Genomic DNA, 17,750 nt, shown 5'->3' on the forward strand with positions numbered 1-17,750 from the left:
ACCTATAAGTTGTATAAGAAGAAAAAAAATTCACAGTGTGCCAGAGTGTAGTCAAATTTTGAGGTATGCTATCAAGGTGCTATAATGAAGATAATAGGATGCAAATACCTACATGTAACATAGACAGTGAGAGCAATTCTAACCATTCATTGATATGCTGTTAGAATGGGTGACACAAGCAGAGGACGATATATGGGGATGCTGCGTGAGACATCGTCAGACTTGGGAGTGGCAATTGCTCGTTACTCTGTTAGCATTTGTAAATTGTTCCACCTTCTGGTCTCCTTGATGCATCAAGTCTACATTAAAATCTTCTGCATAAATCTGCTGCTGCCTGAGTTTTCCTTTCACCAGCTTCCAGAAAACTTCCATAACAAAATTTCCCTAATTTCCCTCCGGGGATGAATAAAGTACTCTATCTATCTATCTATCTATCTAACAAAACCTATGTGATTGTCCAGCTGGACCAGTGACCATCAGTTAGGTTTTACAATATTTCTGTTAAATATAAATCCACTGATAATGATTTGTTGGCACTGACCATGGTTATCACCCATGGGAATAATGGGTTGGGTGTGACTTGTGTAAATAATTTCAGTTTAAAGTTCAAAGTCATAATCATAATCAAGTACACAAAATGAACATAGAGAATCAAAGTGATACTCCTCATTCTGCAGAAAATGTGTATGTTTGTTTGGATTTGTGTTCAGTTTCCTGTTTTATTTAGAAGTTTTTGCTCCTTGTGTATTTCCAACTTTACTTCCTGTCTTTGTCCTGTCCCTGTGATTGTCTGCACCTGTTCCTCATGTGATTCCCCTGTGTCTAGGTACCCTGTATATATAAGCTCATCTCTGTGCTTCCCTTTGTCTTTGTCAGTTTGTCGTATCACCACCTTGTTGTTGTTTCTCCTCCATCGTCCCTCAGTTGTAAGTTTCTAGTGTTCCCTTGCTTTTTCTACTTAGCCTTTTTTGAGTTTTTTGGATACCAGAGCTTTTCTGTTTATGGACTTTTGGATTTAGTTTTTTCTGTAAGAACCTTGTTTTTTTATTAAAGGACACTTTTTGTTTCACTACACCTTTATGTTCTGCATTTTTGGGTCCTCCTGCTTCCTTTAAAAACCTGACAAGTATTATTATAGTCGAGTAGTGTCGAGTATAGTTGAGTAGAGCTGGATCCTGCAGCTCTGGAGTCAGGAATGTTTGCAGACATATGAGCTTTAACAGAAACAGATCTGTTTTACACAGAGATATTTCAAAGAATCAGAACACCTGCTCCAGCTCCTAAAGACATTCTTTTCCCATGCAGCACCTGAAACCACATGATTATTTGCTCCAGTGGCCGGCCCCTCTGTAGTCATAGTATAACTATTATTAACTTACACTGCGGACAAAGCATACCAAAGCTGTCCAGCTTGTTTGCAAACCAGTCTGTGGAGGTGAGAGTGGCAGCAGATCAAGTGTTACACACCCTATCACGTGTCTCTCTTTCTGTGGGCGGGTAAACAAAGATCTCAACAGTGAGTGAGCAGGAAGCGGACAATACACAGGAGAGAGGAGGGCTCAGAAAGTAGAAAGTAATAGTCCAGTGACTTTTGCTACACACTCTTTGATATCTTGCTTAACTTCAATTTTTCCTTTGCTGCACACAGGGACACAAAACCACCACAACAATGCGGATTCAGGTGATTACAGGCATTCTCTCTCTCTTGGTATCCATGGGACTGGTGGTGGTTATAATGGGCCAGTACAAGGACCTGGCCACTGTGGAGAAGGAGAGTGTAAAGGCTGAAGAGGATTTCCAAAGGAGAAATGATCAAGTGTCAAACAAGGCTTTATTCAAAACCTCGGTGGAGACGCTGCTGCATCAGGGGAAGAAAGAGTTGGAGGAGCTGGAGCCTTTAATGTCCAAACTGGTCCAAGAAATGGAGGAGAAAAAAAAAGGAAAAGAGTCCTGTCAAACAGAAAAGGTAAAAATGCTATTTTCTTTGCAAACATATGATCTCACAAAGCCTTGCTGGAAAGCAATGACTCAAGAACTCTGCAAAAGTAGAATTTCAGGTTTTATTTAGACTTTTACCACTTTATACCCGTAATGATCACGATACGTAATATTTATCTTTTTGACCCGCAGGGCCCAATGTTAGGAACCATTGCACTAGATTGTAGTGTATCTATAGAAGTTAGTTCCACCAGATGCAGCCAATGGTGGATGAAGTACTTAAAGACATAGACTTACCTACTTGTGTAAAAGTATGTTGGTACTTGCTTTTAAATATGCAACTATTAGATACTTGCTGAGTGTAGCCTATTATTCCTTATGGCTGAGTCTCTGTGGCGGCCTTTTCTGAATCCAGTTTAGGTGTCTCTCCAAGAGTGGTGCAGTGGGGTCTAATGTTCCCTGCCTGCTCTGATTGGATCATTAAACCAGTTCCCCTTATTGATTACTTGAAGAAAAAAATAATAATAATTGGAATGTAGTGGAGCAGAAAGCAAAGATATTTGCTTATTTGTGTGGTAGAGTAAAAAAATAAGTGTGAAAAAATGTATCTGAAGTTATAAATAAGTTGTTATAAAAGAACAGGCTGTGTACACGCATATGCATGTTTTATATTTCTTTACATATATACTAATTTTATTGTTTATTTTATCATCTGAATCTCTTACTTAAAAAAGTACTCTACACATAAAGCTTGTTATTATAAAAAGTACAGGCACATGAAAATATACTTAGAAACTGTAAATCCACCTTGTTACATGTCAAAGCTACAGCAATAATTTCTGTCATTAATACATCAATATCAACAGTCTTTTAATGTTATAGTATTATATGATTTGTTTCACTTTGACATTTCCTTTCCTTCAATCTTAGCAAACAAAAAGCGATGAGCTGGCACAAACAGAAAAGGGACTCACAGACACAGAAGGTATAGACATGCAACCACTGTACAGATCATTTGCTGCCACCATGTGGAGAGATGACAGTGTCACTGAGTCATCTGCATCTTTTCTCTGTCATTAAGCTTCTCTAAAATCTGAGTCTGATGCCTGGAAGCAGGAGATTGTAAATCTGCAAGAACAACTGACGGGACGCCGACCAATATGTGATTTCGTGAAGGGCAAGGAAGCTGAGTAAGACACAAAAACTGTTTCTTATAACATTAATCAAACGTTTGCTGTTGCAGAGCATGAATAAGTGGATTCACAATGATGTGATTTTGTGTTTTAGGCAATTATGTGCGGTCAAGCCCACCGTGCTCCCTGAGATGACGACGATAATAACATAAAAACCTTAGGAACCATGAGACACTGTACTCCACATATCAGCAAATCAATGTTTATGTCAAATTTGTTTTCATATCACTCCTTTCACCAATGTATGAAGTGTTACTGATGTGTTGTCGAGCCAACATTAGTGCTGTGACACTGATAATAAAGCTGTTTGTGATGTTTTTGTTATATTTTTGTCCCTGTATTATTTACTGCAGCCAATGTCATGAGCTCCTCCCTGATCCATGCTTCATCCTCCCACAAAGTTTCATGGAAATCCATTTTTTGTGTGCTTTCTCTTGCTTACAAACTAAACTGGCACTCATACCTCCACCGAGGCCTTACAGTCCCTTTATGAAACCACATTTAAATTGACTAGATCTGGATTTTTGGTCGCACACTCATAAATCAGTTTGCTGAGTGCCTTTGAGTTTTTATATGTAAGGCAAGTTGTTGCAGATGAAAATGATGTCACAAAGATCAGCACCAACATTGAAACAAGTTACTGTTTTGAATTTATGGTGATTGGTCTACCTGTTGCTTTTTTTGCTCATGTGGGAAAGAGCATATTTATTTCTCGACTCTTTAATCCCCAGTATCCCACACCTTGTTTGCACCAAGACTGCAGTTTATTATTATTTAAAATCTCAATGTTCAACATGTCTAATTTATTAAAAAATATATAACTGTAAAGAGCAAATTTTCCGTGTAATCCAGAAATTCTGACTGCAGCTTCTCAAGCGTGTGAGTCACTGGTGTAAACGTGAACACGACACCTGCCACTGTAAAGAGTGCATTGCCGACAGTGGTGAAATATGATAGTGATATGTTTGTACAGGAGTCTGTACTCTGACCTGTTTACAGACAGAGGCCAATACCAGGAGAGAACACATGCTGGCAGCACTGAGGGACTTTATAAGCTTGTATGGGACTAAACACATGAATACATAGGTGTAATTAAACAAACATATATTGATGAGTGTGCATTTAAGCCATTTTACTCTCTACATGGTTTACAGATTTTTTACAGAATTTATTCAATACAATAATGATGAGTTGAACCCTTTAACCCAAAACAGTGCAAAAAACAAAAAGGAAATTGAGAGCAGAAATGAAAACCTATTCTGAATAACAATTAAACATCATTATCATTATTACTTTTTGTCTGCTAAAGAAAAGTTAAAAAAAAAATTGTACAGCCTGAAACTAAAAAAGGATTTTTCCAGTTTCCTGAATTTTGAATTAAAAAAAGTAAGACCTAAAAAATGTAAAGGTTGTTTTTAGGTAGTCTCAAAAATATGAAACCAATCAAGTAACTATTTTATATAAATTATTTGATGATTTAGTTATTTTATCGATTGATTTTTGTCAATGCACATTGATCAATTAAAATGCAAATCTTCTTTTGTTCTTTTGCCTCGTATCGATCTTAAAAACATCTGCTGCTTCCTTAAACTAATTTCAAGGGGTTCTGATATTTGTAGGATTGATTTATATTTCAGGAAGATCAACTTTATCAAATATTGATATTTAACCTGCACCAGGTGGAGATGAAGGGGTTCTCCTTCAGAATATTGATGAGTCATGAGGAAATGATGATACTCTGACCTGGATGCTCGTTAACATGATTGTGCAACTTGACCTGCAGCCGCATCACCACTGCATCCCACAGAGAGAGAGAGAGAGAGAGAGAGGGAGGGAGGGACTACTTTCTCAGCAGGGAGGGAAAGAGGGAGGAGGGAGGTGAGTAATGCCAACAAGCCGATTATTGAAGGCTACTAAGGACACACACACAGTCATACACACACACATTCACACTCAAACACACACACTGAGCATCTGAGGCTGCAGAAGTTTCTCTTTTCCCTCCATTCATCTCAGGAAAGTACTTTTTTAATGGACGCTGCAACTTTTCATGGATTTGTATTGTAAGAACTGGAGTCAGGAAATGATGCTATATATTATATTTGATTTATGCTTGTAAGAGTTAAGAGTGATGTAATGGTATTTTAAGTTTATGTGGTGTCGCTTGAAGATATTTCATTTTTAAGTTTGGCTGCTCTGTTGTTAAGTTCATCTTGTAAAATTTGATGTTTCTAAATATGGTTGGCTATAAAACTCTGTAAAGGAAGTTACATTTAGGAGCAGACTTTAAATGGAAAATGGCATCTGCAAGTTACCTTTTTTAGTTGGTGAACTTTTTAATCAGGCCCCAAAAGCCAAATCACAGGGACATTAGAATCCTCTTTGCTGTGAGCAGTCTAAATTGCAAGGCGTCACAATGACCAGCCCCTCCAGGAGTATCGACGACCACAGACACATCTATGAGAGCCCGGCTCACAAGCCAGAGACGTCCAGGTACCGCAGCTGGAGCAGCCTTCGCTTTTCAAGATGGAGAAGTGGCTCCCAGAGGACCACCCCCCCTGGCACCCCTTCTCCAAAGGTGGAGAAGAAGGGCGATGTGACCAACACGCTCTTCACCCTGGTCAAGACACACAATGACGACTACACCGCTGACCCCGATGGCCTGCTGGACACCAACGGGGAGGGCGAAGGAGCCAGCGAGGACATCCCGCTGGACCAGTCCACCTACTTCCAGAAGCAGTTTGGCTCCTTGCTGCAGCCCGGGGTCAACAAGTTTTCCCTGCGCATGTTTGGCAGCCACAAGGGTGTTGCTGCAGAACAGGCCAGGGTCAAGAGCTTCGGAGTGTGGATCATCCACCCCTACAGTAACTTCAGGTAACAATGAGGTTGGATTCTCTTCAGAATTTCCCCTTGTTTTCAATCTTTTTAATGGGAAGGTTTTCCTACATTATTTTTACAGAATATTGACAGGAAGGGTAAAACCACATTAAACCTTTTCCCAGCACAAAATTACCCAATTTAGCATAAACCAACCTTGTAAGCATCCATCTATTCAATCCAGTTCCTCCAAGGACAGACTGCAGAACAACAGCTGATGTTCAGTCATGGTTCCTCACGCATGATAAGGCGATGAAGGGATTTGATTAGTGATACAGTATATAGGACAAGATCATCTGGATTAATGATACCACTCCCCTGTGACTCCCTTTCCCCCTGTTTACGAGGAGGAAGAACTACATTCATTGATTCCGATCATTTAGCAATCAAGCGTTTTCCATGTCATTTCTTGCCCTAGTTTTGTTTCACTTTCAGGATTGGTTGGATCATTCAGCTTTTGGGGCTGAACAGCATCTTAGCCGTGATTCCCAAGCATCCATCTGTGTGGTGACTAATAAAACCCACCATCAAATTTAAACATTTTTTAAACATCAGGCCTCTGCCAGACAGAGGGGATAAACTCATGCAGAGGGATTATTGCCCATAAGAATCCCTATAATTCCAATCTTGCTCTATTATGCAATAATACACAGACAGCTGAGGGAGGGATTATTGAAGGCCTGCTACCCTTAAACCTTATGCTCCAACTTCCCCTTTAAAATGGATGAGTTGGAACAGCACGTTTTTTGATGCTCACCTCCCTTTTCAGGGCTGAAGGTCGGATTCCTTTTGGATTTTAAATCCAATTTAAAGTGGGTTGGGTTATTAATGTAATAACTGACAGTAACTCAAAGTCCTCTTACTCATTTGTTCTGCAAGGGGCTGTCAGCGGTATCATGTGGTTTTCATCAGCAGATGGAGTTTGTTCAGATGTAATAGAGACTCAGATGCTCAAACCTTCTATGGTTCTGAGCACAACATGCTAGCTAGTCTGTGAGGATGAATTTGGTGACAGCGTTGTAATGTAAATCTGACTGTCATGCGAGAGCCATCCCATCACCACTCAGTCAATCTATCAATCGAATTTAATTTGTGTGGCACATATTCACCAATCACCTCATATACGATCAGTATAAGGTGCGACATCCTACTGGGGGTGAGGAGAAACTATAAAAAAACAATATTTACAACATTTATGAGAAAAGATTGTGTCTTACTAAGATATGAACTAAATTTAACTGATAAAAATAATTATACACTCACAGAAATATGTATATATATATATATATATATATATATATATATATATATGCAAATAAACAGCAGAGTCTTTGGCGGGGATATTAGCAGCATGCAACCACTAATCTGTTGCAGCATAAGATGATAAGTAGGCATGTAAACCAGCATGTAGACACAGGGGATGTGGACGCAAGAGATTGATGGAGGGATAAACGTGATTGAAAATGAGGAACTAATCTATGTGTCTCCGCTCTGTCCAGCTAAAGAATGAGGAAGGTCGTTTTCTCACTGGATTCGTGTTGTGATCGGCGAGCTGTGACTGTAATCAGAAATAGTCTGGTTCCTATTCTGTTACTGTGCACCCGGTAATGAAAGAGAGGCTGGGAGGAAGAGACACGTGGTGATTGACACATGGTGGAAACAAGCTGTAAGGAAACCCAACCCGAGTATAACAAGACACTGGAGACTTACAGGAAAGTGGGACTTGTATGACATGAAGCAGACAGTGATGTACAGAGCACACGATTGAGCTTCATCACATCGCAGGTCAGACCTCTCCGGTAACGGTGGCGTTTGCATTTCTGCATCTTCTTCTTAAAGTTCATTGAGCCTGGTGAGGTACACATCATGTATTTCTAATTAGAGGGTTCCTCCTGTGACAGAAGCTGTTATGGGAGTAAGGGTCCCTCTGAAATGGGTCTTTCCCTGGACAGCACACTGTACGCCAGATCAGATGACTTCAACTCACCTTAAAGCAACACTGTGTAACAGTAACAGCGCCCTCTGCAGCCACACCTGGTGATTCATTTTGTTGGGATCCATGTCCAAACAATTAAGTTTCAATTAATCTGTCACTGAATAGTCCCAGTCTCTGAACTGAAACACAGCTGAACGGTGGATATTACCCATGATCCTAAGTGGGAAAAGGATTTTGGTTTAGTGCAAGAAAGCAAAAATGAAATGCTTGCAGTTTTATGTTTGCACAACCTCAACTTTCCATCATTTTATCATTATCTGTCTAGGTTTTCCTGGGACATCGTGATGCTTCTGCTGATGATGAGTAATCTAGTGATTTTACCCTGGGGAATCACCTTCTTTGAGGACCAGAACACTTCACCGTGGATCACCTTTAACGTCCTGTCTGACACTCTCTTCCTCATGGACTTGGTTTTCAACTTCCGCACCGGCATCCTGAAAGGGGACAGCCACATCATCCTGGACCCCAAAGAGATCCGCATGCACTACCTCCGCACATGGTTCATGGTGGACTTCATCTCCTCCATCCCCGTCGACTATATCTTCCTCATCGTTGACCTTGAGTCCCGGCACGACTCGTCTGACGTCTACCGCACTGCCCGCGCACTACGGATAGTGCGCTTCACCAAGATCCTGAGTCTGCTGCGTCTTCTGCGACTGTCCCGCCTCATCCGGTACATTCACCAGTGGGAAGAGGTAAAGAGAGGAAGAAGGAGAATATTACAGTGTACATGAGAAATTCAAAATCTTTCTGATTGAATGTTTTTTCTCTCTATAAAAATGTCCCTCTGTCAGCTTTTCCATATGACGTATGACCTGGCCAGTGCAGTGGTGCGTATAGTGAACTTGATTGGCATGATGCTGCTGTTGTGTCACTGGGATGGCTGCTTGACCTTCATGGTGCCGATGCTGCAGGACTTTCCTGCAGACTGCTGGGTATCCAAGAACAATATGGTGGTGAGAAAACCTACTAATATGTTATGTTGTGGAAAATTAACCTACGCTAAATAAGTCAAGCATTTTTTATCCAATTTAACTATCATCATTTTATAATCATCTCAAGTATGTTTACTCAATACAACATTGTTTTGTCATGTCTCCTCTCCCATCCATTTCCCAGAATGCTACATGGCACATACAGTACTCCTACGCCCTGTTTATGGCCATGAGTCACATGCTGTGTATAGGATACGGCGCCCACCCTCCGGAGGGCGTGAGCGATGTGTGGCTCACCATGATCAGCATGGTTGTGGGGGCCACCTGCTACGCCTTGTTCCTCGGCCATGCAACGACCCTGGTTCAGTCTTTGGATGCGTCACATCGTCAGTATCAAGAGAAGGTGAACGTCTGACTGGAAACATTTAACTAACAAAACAGATTTTGACCCTCAGCCTCAGTTTTTTTGTGGACAATACGTCCCAAGAGCCTCACATGCATGTGAATGTGATTTACGGTTTAACTTCACAGCCATTTACATCACAGGCTCGCTTGTACTTTATTGGTGGAAAATGTGCCAAATGCCTAGAAAATATGTGTATTATCTAATAGAGTTTGTGGCCTTGCTGTGACCTTTTCCAGGGGATTTTCACAAGATAAAGCAGAACGGATGAATAGACAAATGGCGGCACCTTTGTTTTGGATCGCTGTTTGCTAATGCCCATTACAAATGAGTTTGTAATCCACTTAAAACTGCAAAAGCCACAACACAAATAGAGTAAATGCATAATTATTAATTCAGCAAACACATGGTAGAAAATGTGATTTAATCTGACAACAATCATGTGGAATTTCAATCTTTGTGAATATTAAATGAAAAATGTCTTTTGTACAAATGTTTTATAGTATAAACAAGTGGAGCAGTACATGTCGTTCCATAAACTGCCAGCAGACGTGAGACAGAGGATCCATGATTATTACGAGCAGCGATTCCAAGGCAAGATGTTTGACGAGGACAGCATCCTCGGAGAACTCAGTGATCCGCTCAAGGAGGTGTGTTAATCATTCAAACTTTGATTTGACTTGGTGTTTCTTGCTTTCTCTTTAATTATACATTTTAATGACACCTGCCCCCACAGATGCAAATCTAGGTCTGGACAATAAAGATTGAAATAAACAAAGGTCTTGCCAAAAAATTTTTTTATATTATATCATTGATTGATCTGACTATTAATCTGAATATTTTTTCTTCAATTAATAATTTTAAATGTTGTTTTTATCCAAGGTGATGTTTTCAAATGTCTTGCTTTGTTTTAAAAAAAATATTAATGTTTATGATGATATAAATCAGATAAAAGCAGAAAATATTCAAATTCTGGAGCTGGAATGAAATATTTCATATGGTTTGTTTGTAAATGGTTTAAACTATAAAAATTATTTAAAAAGTTGTAGATAAGCTAATTAATAAATTCGCTATTTGTTTCAGCTCTTATTCAATTTGAAATTATAGATTTAATTTAGATATCAATACATTGAGTAAAATACATTATTACATACAATAGGAGTGGAGTTGATGATATGTGCATCAACCTGTGTGTTAAGGCTAAAACTCTAAAAACTCTGCAACTAACAATCATTTTCATTAATCTTTTATTTGACAGTTATTTTTGTCATATAATGGTAGAAAATGCCCATCAAGTGAATATTATTTTCTTTAAATATTTTATGTGTTAATGCATTAAAGAAAGATATAACTCATTCCCACAATTTCGGACTGTTTTCTCTCTTCTCTCCACGTTGCAGGAGATAGTCAGCTATAACTGTCGTGGGCTGGTAGCCAACATGCCACTGTTTGCCAACACTGACCCTCATTTTGTGACAGTGATCCTGACCAAGCTGCGTTTCGAAGTCTTCCAACCGGCAGACTTGATTATAAGAGAAGGAACATTGGGTCGGAAAATGTACTTTATCCAGCACGGCACCGTCACTGTCGTCCCGCGTGGCAGTAAGGAGATTATGCTCAGCGATGGAGCGTACTTTGGTGGTAAATCATGTCATTCCCATCAAATCAGTGGTTCTGGTTCCCTCATGATGTTTTTCTCCTCTTCTCTAACCTATTAATCATTTGGACTACATGGTATATTGTAAAATATTTAAAATTCTATCATAATTTCATTGTTTTGCACAAACCCCCAAAGATGTCTAATGCAATGCCACACAAACAGAGCAATGATGCAGATCCTTGCAAGTGATATGAAACGATAATTTTCTGTCAATCAATTAATATATTGAATGTGAATTTATGATAGTTCTAATAGTGTTTTTCAGCACATGAATCTATTTCTTTAACAGTCAAACTCTCATTTCAGAGATCTGCCTTCTCACCCAGGGACGACGCACAGCCAGCGTGAGGGCCGACACATACTGTCGCCTTTACTCCCTGAGTGTGGAAAGTTTCAACGAGGTGCTGGAGGAGCATCCTCTGATGAGGAGGGCCTTCGAGAGCGTAGCTGTCGACCGACTGGGACGGGTCTCACGCAGACCCAGTTACCAGCCTCCACCAGCAGAGTGACATCCTCTGCACCAGCACAGAGACACTGGTGCAGGATATTTATCACTTTGACTGAACTGATTGCTGTTGGATAAGATGATGGAGACCCTCAATTTTATTTATTCTCACATTATTGCTGCACCTGGTTGAAAATATTGAACCTACAGTCAATTTAATGTTGTAGCTTAAATCTCAGTAATCTATGATCGTTTTGTGTTAGATTTTTCAACACTTCTCAGGTTAGATCCACTGTATAATTAAAAAAGAATGAATGAAAAGGTAATCCCTTCCATTGTTGGTGATGCGTGTTCTCTTGACCAAATGTAAATATTGTAGCAATAATTTTCCCGGCCTGTATGCTTGGAGACTGCAGTTTCATTATCCCTCACACCAGTCATCCAGGATATTAAAAGCACCAGCTGGAATATATGTGTTGCAGCTTTATGCAGCTCTGATTTAAATGATCCCCCAGGTCTGCAGGTTGAATCAAATGAGGGTTTAATACCATTGTTCACTGAGGATAAGCTGCTGTGATGTAATAACTGTACAGAGACAGGTTGTACGCAGCTATACGTCGTTGTTTGAATTACCACCTTAATGTCTGCATACAAATATAAAAATACATCTTGTTTTTTTTTAAATTTTAATTTCAGAAGTAAACCTTAAGTCTGTTAGAGGGTACAAATAAACCTTAGATAACAACATTACCAACAGTTCAGAGCTGTTTAATCCCACTAACACAGTGAAGTTGATAAAGACCAAACAAATAATGTGAACATTCTTCTATTTTTTTTAAATGTGGTGTGTTTTTACTGAATTATTTGACCTTGTATTTAAAAAGTATATTTCAGGTATATACAAATGCAGAAAACAAAAACCCTTGGTTATGAAATGTTTGAAATGTATGAAAACATGTTTGAAGTAAAATACAGTAAAAACTAAAAAACATACATTTGCGCATTTTCAACCACAATGCTGATATCTGATGAATTGTCCCACTGAGGTAATGTCATGTAAATATTCAGATTTCTCTCCTTTAAGCATAATTAAAAAATATTTTGTCTTTGCAGTTGTTTTTGATGATCTTCTATAACACACACAAACACACTAATAACATAAATACAGACTAATAAGTCAGTTTACTCTGCAGGTAAATTTACTTCAAGATACATTCATTATATAAAGAAACTTCCCCTGTGAGTGAGAACCTACTATACATTATGTTATTGCATCATAATCACTGAAGCAATAATGTGTGCAATGTGTTTAAACTTGTAGTTAAATGGGATCAGAGGAAAAACTCATTTGAACCATATTAAAAATGATTTCTGCATATACATATTATACAGATTTAAGTACATGATCTGTGTTTTGCCATATCAACAGGTCTCGATCATATCACAAGAAATAAGACAAGAAGAAGAAACTAAGATCTTAAACTATGAATTGTGGTAATAATAATAATAATAAGAAGAATTATTATAATTTTATTAAATTGTTGTTTGCAAGCAGTTTGGTAATGTTGTTCAATTTGTAAAGTACATTGTACCTTTACGGTTGTCAAATAGATAAAGTGGATTAACAAAATACTTTTGTTATTGAATGAAATGTTATTAAACGCGCGGGGGGAGGGGTCCCCGGGACTGTGTCCGGGCCACGAGCTTCTACTTCCTGTGGATATTTCATAAACTCCGGACGCAGAGGAGGTGAGCAGCACCGATTGTTTGCTAACTTACATCGCACATTTCACATCCACATGAATATGTTCGCAGCTATTAATTCGAACCAGGTAACCCACGTGTCTCCGCTGTTAAACATGTAAAAGCTGTTTCTGTTTTGACTCTACAAGGTTAGAGGTGCTAGCTCAGGCTAAGCTAGGCTAGCAGTAGCTACCTGATCATGGAGGTCAGTGTGTTCTCTGAGCCGAGGGGAAGCTCTTCAAATGTGGCTCCGTGGTTATTTCAGCTTAATTCAGATGTTCTTTGATTTTATTTACCGGTCTGTTGAAACATCTCAGCTTGGCATTGATTGATCGAAGCTAACGCTGCTAGCTAACCCAACACCTCTGACATAACAACACACAAGCAGTTACACAAGATCGCGGTCAAAGCAATTCAAGTGATTTAAATACGAGACTGAATCCACAGTTAAGTGACATTTAATCCAGAGTTAGTTACTTTTGTGTTTAAATAAAATGAATCGATACAAACTGCTTTTGTTTTGATGCTGCTCAATAAGAAAAGAGGGTTTTTGGTGCATCAACAACAGAAGATTATTACTTCATTTAAATTGAATCCACACTGTTGGTCATTGACACAGTCGTTGAAATAAATACCAGCAATCGTCTTGTCTTGTTGTATCAGTCTAAATCTGTATTTATAGAGCACTTGAAACATTTTCCAAAAGATGCTTCACAGGGCAGCAATAACACAAATAAGTCATATCTTAGACCTGGTCTGGCAGAAGTATGCCATAAGAAGGCACTTTGGGGAAATTGCAGGGTCAGCTGATATATTTTCTTTGGGCTGATTGTTCTAGATCCTCTGGCTCTGACTGAAAATCCTCTGTCCCCTTTAGTTTTCAGGTTAAAACAGAAGAGATGTGATCTTTAAGGGAATAACACAAATAAAACTGATTGGTCATCACCTAAGACTTTATATTATAATCATTGTGGTGTTTCCCTGTTCCACTGGGACACTGACTCAGATTCTTTATTTCAGTTTATAAAGGAATTGCTTAAGGAAACTTGTTAAGTCCTGTCTCAACACAAGCAGCCATACAAGCACTTTGCCTGAATATAATGCATTGTAGGTTTGGTGAAATATTTTGGGCATTGCCATATGTCAACATTTGACAACATGTTGCTCTGTGCCCCCCCCCCCCTTCAGATGCTGTCCCTCTCTCGAGCTGTGGTGAGTGGGGTGGTCCGAACCCCCGCTGCTGTCAGTCAAGCTGGAGTGACTGCCATCACCCGGTTCAACAGCACAGCACAGGTACCTGGCCCATACTCATTTACAACAAAAATAAACCAATTCAGTTTTAGAATTAGATAGCATTCACTTCCTATGTCTTTGCATTATGTTTCCAGAGTGCTCCAAAGAAAACATCATTTGGACCGCTGGCAGATGAGGACAGAATTTTCACAAACCTTTATGGCCGTCATGACTGGAGGTAACACGACTGATGATATTCTCACTTAATCCATAATTTCTATAAAACAGAGCACAGTCCTCACCTGTTCGTATTTATGCTTCAGGCTGAACGGGGCTTTGAAGCGTGGGGACTGGTACAAAACTAAGGAGATTCTTCTTAAGGGAGTGGACTGGATCATCAATGAGATCAAGGTCTCCGGTCTGCGTGGGAGAGGTGGAGCTGGTTTCCCTACAGGCATGAAATGGAGCTTCATGAACAAACCCAGCGATGGCAGGTTAGTGAGGAAACAGACAGATGCACGCACATTTCGTTTTTTTTCTGGAGTTGCAACAGCGAGCACTTTTTCATCTCTGGCAATGTGGCTGTAACTGAGAATTATATTTTCAGTATGTTCTTTGTTAGTAATACCAGCCATTAATAAGAAACCAATAAGGTCTGCACTGTTGGGGGGGGAGAAATTATTAAACACACTGATGTCATTCTTCAGGCCAAAGTATCTGGTGGTGAATGCAGATGAGGGTGAGCCTGGCACCTGTAAGGACAGAGAGATCATGAGGAATGACCCACACAAGCTGGTGGAGGGTTGTCTGGTCGCTGGAATGGCCATGGGGGCGCGCGCTGCTTATATCTACATTAGAGGAGAGTTCTACAACGAGTCATCCAACCTGCAGGTGAAAATTGTAGATGCATCTTGGCAATTTCTGTGTTGTCCTTATTGGGTCAATTTCAACATACTTCAAGTCAACGATGCTTGTGATAATTTGTATAGGTCTGCTTGTGCAACAATGTGGAAATCCTCCTGCTGAAGCATTATGTGTTAAATTTCTCCTCTTAGGTTGCCATCAATGAGGCCTATGCAGCTGGGCTGATAGGAAAGAATTCCTGTGGCTCTGGTTATGACTTCGATGTGTTTGTGATGCGTGGTGCTGGAGCGTATATCTGCGGAGAGGAGACCGCTCTTATTGAGTCCTTGGAGGGAAAGCAAGGGAAGCCCCGACTGAAACCCCCATTTCCTGCAGATGTGGGTGAGTTCCAGTGGAAAAAGAGGATTGGAAAATAAAATACTGATCTTATTGGGTGTTTGTTTGTATCCGCATAATGGATCTTGCAGAGTAAACCCTGCTCAGACTCATCTACTTTGCGTATCCTCCTATCTCACAGGGGTGTTTGGTTGCCCTACAACTGTTGCCAATGTGGAGACGGTATCCGTGGCGCCCACCATCTGTCGCCGTGGAGGCTCTTGGTTTCTAGGCTTTGGCAGAGAGAGAAATTCTGGCACAAAGCTCTTCAACATCTCAGGCCATGTTAACACGCCCTGCACTGTGGAGGAGGAGATGTCTATCCCTCTGAAAGACCTCATCGAGAGGCATGCAGGTACCCATGAACCCAAACAACCTAAATACTTCATTTGTGTGTTTATTTTTCCCTGCACTGTGGGGGTCATAGAGTGAAAAGATTAAGATAGCTTAACATAAGCACAGCCTAAGTGAATGCAGTTTTTTATTTTTTTATTTTACTTAATTGAAACAAACATCTGTCTTGTAGGTGGAGTGCGTGGTGGGTGGGACAACCTGCTGGCTGTAATCCCCGGTGGCTCCTCGACTCCCCTCATCCCCAAGAAAGTGTGTGAAGAAGTGCTGATGGACTTTGACGGCCTCATTCAAGCTCAGACTGGGCTCGGCACAGCTGCCTTAATTGTCATGGACAAATCTGTAAGTTTGTCCACTCTGCAGAGTTAGTAATCATGCATGTTCAAGTTAGCAAACCTGTGTTAAATTGGTGGACACATTGTTTCTGCAGACTGACATTATCCGAGCCATCGCACGCCTGATTGAGTTCTACAAGCATGAGAGCTGCGGCCAGTGCACACCATGCAGAGAAGGTAAGGGCTGCTGCAGTGTCATTTCATGCAGCAACATTGCCAACTAAGAGTTTTTCAATGTTTGGCGGTAAAGCAAATCTCAACATTTTTTGTTATTTCTCTGTCTTCCTTGGTCCTGCAGGAGTGGACTGGATGAACAATATGATGTGGCGTTTTGTACGTGGAGATGCACGGCCAGCAGAGATTGACATGATTTGGGAGATCAGTAAGCAGATTGAGGGTCATACTATCTGTGCCCTGGGAGATGGTGCGGCATGGCCAGTGCAGGTATCCACATTTGCTGTAAACGGATCAAGAAATAGTTGATATTTTGGCAGCTGCTGTATCTGTTATTCGTCTGCTTTAAGATTAATGTACTATTTCCCTTTGTGTTTTCTTCTCTGTGTTCCCAGGGATTGATCAGACACTTCAGGCCTGTGATGGAAAGCCGAATTTCTGAATACCAGCAGCAGCAGCAGGCCAGGGCTTAAATGGCTCCTTTCCTTGAATTTCTTCTTCTGCCTCATATGCCCTCTATCCCATGTGTGTCAGTGACAAATTATTTAAGAGGATAATGTGCCGTCTTTTCACCATCAAGTTTCACATTGATGTGTCTGCCTTGTCTGTTAACATTACCAATAAAGTTCTATGAACCTGAAAGAATCCTTTAACTTCTTGTTTTGACATTAGATGTATTGTATAAATTTATCTTTTTAGTGTTTTATTTGTACTAATTTTCGCGTTTAAATGGCTATAATGGAATCACTTGAACCGCCACCAGAAATACTACAAAGCTGCCACTGTAAAGAAGTATGTTGTAATGGAGATGTTGAAAATACAGTATTATAAGTAACCAAGGCAGAGCATTGAAGCCAAATATAAATATTGATTTAGAGATGAATAACTGAAGTTATACAAAGTTGTGCAGTAGACTAACAGCCTATACAAATTATGATACAGCAGATGAAAGTGTATTTGAAAACAGTGCAAGAATAAAATTTATAATATAAAACTAGAGATATAAAATCAAATAAAGATAAACAGAGGCAATAATGGTGACTGTCTTGAACTTAATTAAGGAACAATAAATATTAAATGACATGACATCCATCTTTGCAAACAGTCAATGCGGCAAAGCAAAAATAAAAAGGTCCGGCGCAGCCAGAGGTAAACATAAATATGAGAAAAACATAAAATGCATATAAAAATGTTTTAAAATTAGCAATAAAAAATCTCCCTAAATGTA

At 39.8% G+C, this 17,750-nt stretch overlaps 3 protein-coding genes across 6 annotated transcripts; all 3 read left to right on the plus strand.

The window, feature by feature from the left end:
• Positions 1-768: 768 nt before the first annotated feature.
• On the plus strand, positions 769-3,455 carry LOC138405943 (uncharacterized). 3 transcript variants are annotated; one of them, XM_069516736.1, is made up of 5 exons: positions 769-926; positions 1,649-1,966; positions 2,869-2,923; positions 3,020-3,128; positions 3,226-3,455. In XM_069516736.1, the coding sequence occupies exons 2-5, from the start codon at positions 1,670-1,672 to the stop codon at positions 3,281-3,283; spliced, it is 519 nt and encodes a 172-aa protein (XP_069372837.1). In that variant the 5' UTR covers positions 769-926; positions 1,649-1,669; the 3' UTR covers positions 3,284-3,455. The 3 variants fall into 3 exon arrangements, with proteins under 3 accessions (XP_069372837.1, XP_069372838.1, XP_069372839.1); XM_069516737.1 differs by having other exon boundaries at positions 894-1,027; XM_069516738.1 differs by lacking the exon at positions 769-926 and adding an exon at positions 1,499-1,573.
• Positions 3,456-5,413: 1,958 nt separating this feature from the next.
• On the plus strand, positions 5,414-11,649 carry hcn3 (hyperpolarization activated cyclic nucleotide-gated potassium channel 3). The gene is made up of 7 exons (XM_020101914.2): positions 5,414-6,005; positions 8,270-8,699; positions 8,799-8,960; positions 9,124-9,342; positions 9,846-9,992; positions 10,743-10,983; positions 11,309-11,649. The coding sequence occupies exons 1-7, from the start codon at positions 5,548-5,550 to the stop codon at positions 11,509-11,511; spliced, it is 1,860 nt and encodes a 619-aa protein (XP_019957473.1). The 5' UTR covers positions 5,414-5,547; the 3' UTR covers positions 11,512-11,649.
• Positions 11,650-13,116: 1,467 nt separating this feature from the next.
• On the plus strand, positions 13,117-17,164 carry ndufv1 (NADH:ubiquinone oxidoreductase core subunit V1). Of its 2 annotated transcripts, none has more exons than XM_020101895.2 (11): positions 13,117-13,196; positions 14,379-14,483; positions 14,579-14,661; positions 14,747-14,917; positions 15,131-15,314; positions 15,479-15,668; positions 15,805-16,017; positions 16,189-16,355; positions 16,444-16,525; positions 16,647-16,792; positions 16,918-17,164. In XM_020101895.2, the coding sequence occupies exons 2-11, from the start codon at positions 14,379-14,381 to the stop codon at positions 16,993-16,995; spliced, it is 1,419 nt and encodes a 472-aa protein (XP_019957454.2). In that variant the 5' UTR covers positions 13,117-13,196; the 3' UTR covers positions 16,996-17,164. The 2 variants fall into 2 exon arrangements, with proteins under 2 accessions (XP_019957454.2, XP_019957453.2); XM_020101894.2 differs by having other exon boundaries at positions 13,180-13,279.
• Positions 17,165-17,750: the final 586 nt, after the last annotated feature.

Source organism: Paralichthys olivaceus, chromosome 20, assembly GCF_024713975.1.
Source record: "Paralichthys olivaceus isolate ysfri-2021 chromosome 20, ASM2471397v2, whole genome shotgun sequence".
NCBI lineage: Eukaryota > Metazoa > Chordata > Actinopteri > Pleuronectiformes > Paralichthyidae > Paralichthys > Paralichthys olivaceus.

What these genes read in the sequence shown, in the direction of transcription:
- hcn3 (XM_020101914.2), top strand. Translation starts at nt 5,548, where the DNA reads ATGACCAGCCCCTCCAGGAGTATCGACGACCACAGACACATCTATGAG. An exon ending in ATCGTCAGTATCAAGAGAAG is followed by an intron (nt 9,343 to 9,845) that starts GTGAACGTCTGA and finishes AATGTTTTATAG; the next exon opens with TATAAACAAGTGGAGCAGTA. An exon ending in TCAGTGATCCGCTCAAGGAG is followed by an intron (nt 9,993 to 10,742) that starts GTGTGTTAATCA and finishes TCCACGTTGCAG; the next exon opens with GAGATAGTCAGCTATAACTG.
- LOC138405943 (XM_069516736.1), top strand. Translation starts at nt 1,670, where the DNA reads ATGCGGATTCAGGTGATTACAGGCATTCTCTCTCTCTTGGTATCCATG. An exon ending in AGTCCTGTCAAACAGAAAAG is followed by an intron (nt 1,967 to 2,868) that starts GTAAAAATGCTA and finishes CTTCAATCTTAG; the next exon opens with CAAACAAAAAGCGATGAGCT. An exon ending in GGGACTCACAGACACAGAAG is followed by an intron (nt 2,924 to 3,019) that starts GTATAGACATGC and finishes TCTGTCATTAAG; the next exon opens with CTTCTCTAAAATCTGAGTCT.
- ndufv1 (XM_020101894.2), top strand. Translation starts at nt 13,247, where the DNA reads ATGAATATGTTCGCAGCTATTAATTCGAACCAG. An exon ending in TATGGCCGTCATGACTGGAG is followed by an intron (nt 14,662 to 14,746) that starts GTAACACGACTG and finishes TTTATGCTTCAG; the next exon opens with GCTGAACGGGGCTTTGAAGC. An exon ending in AACAAACCCAGCGATGGCAG is followed by an intron (nt 14,918 to 15,130) that starts GTTAGTGAGGAA and finishes GTCATTCTTCAG; the next exon opens with GCCAAAGTATCTGGTGGTGA.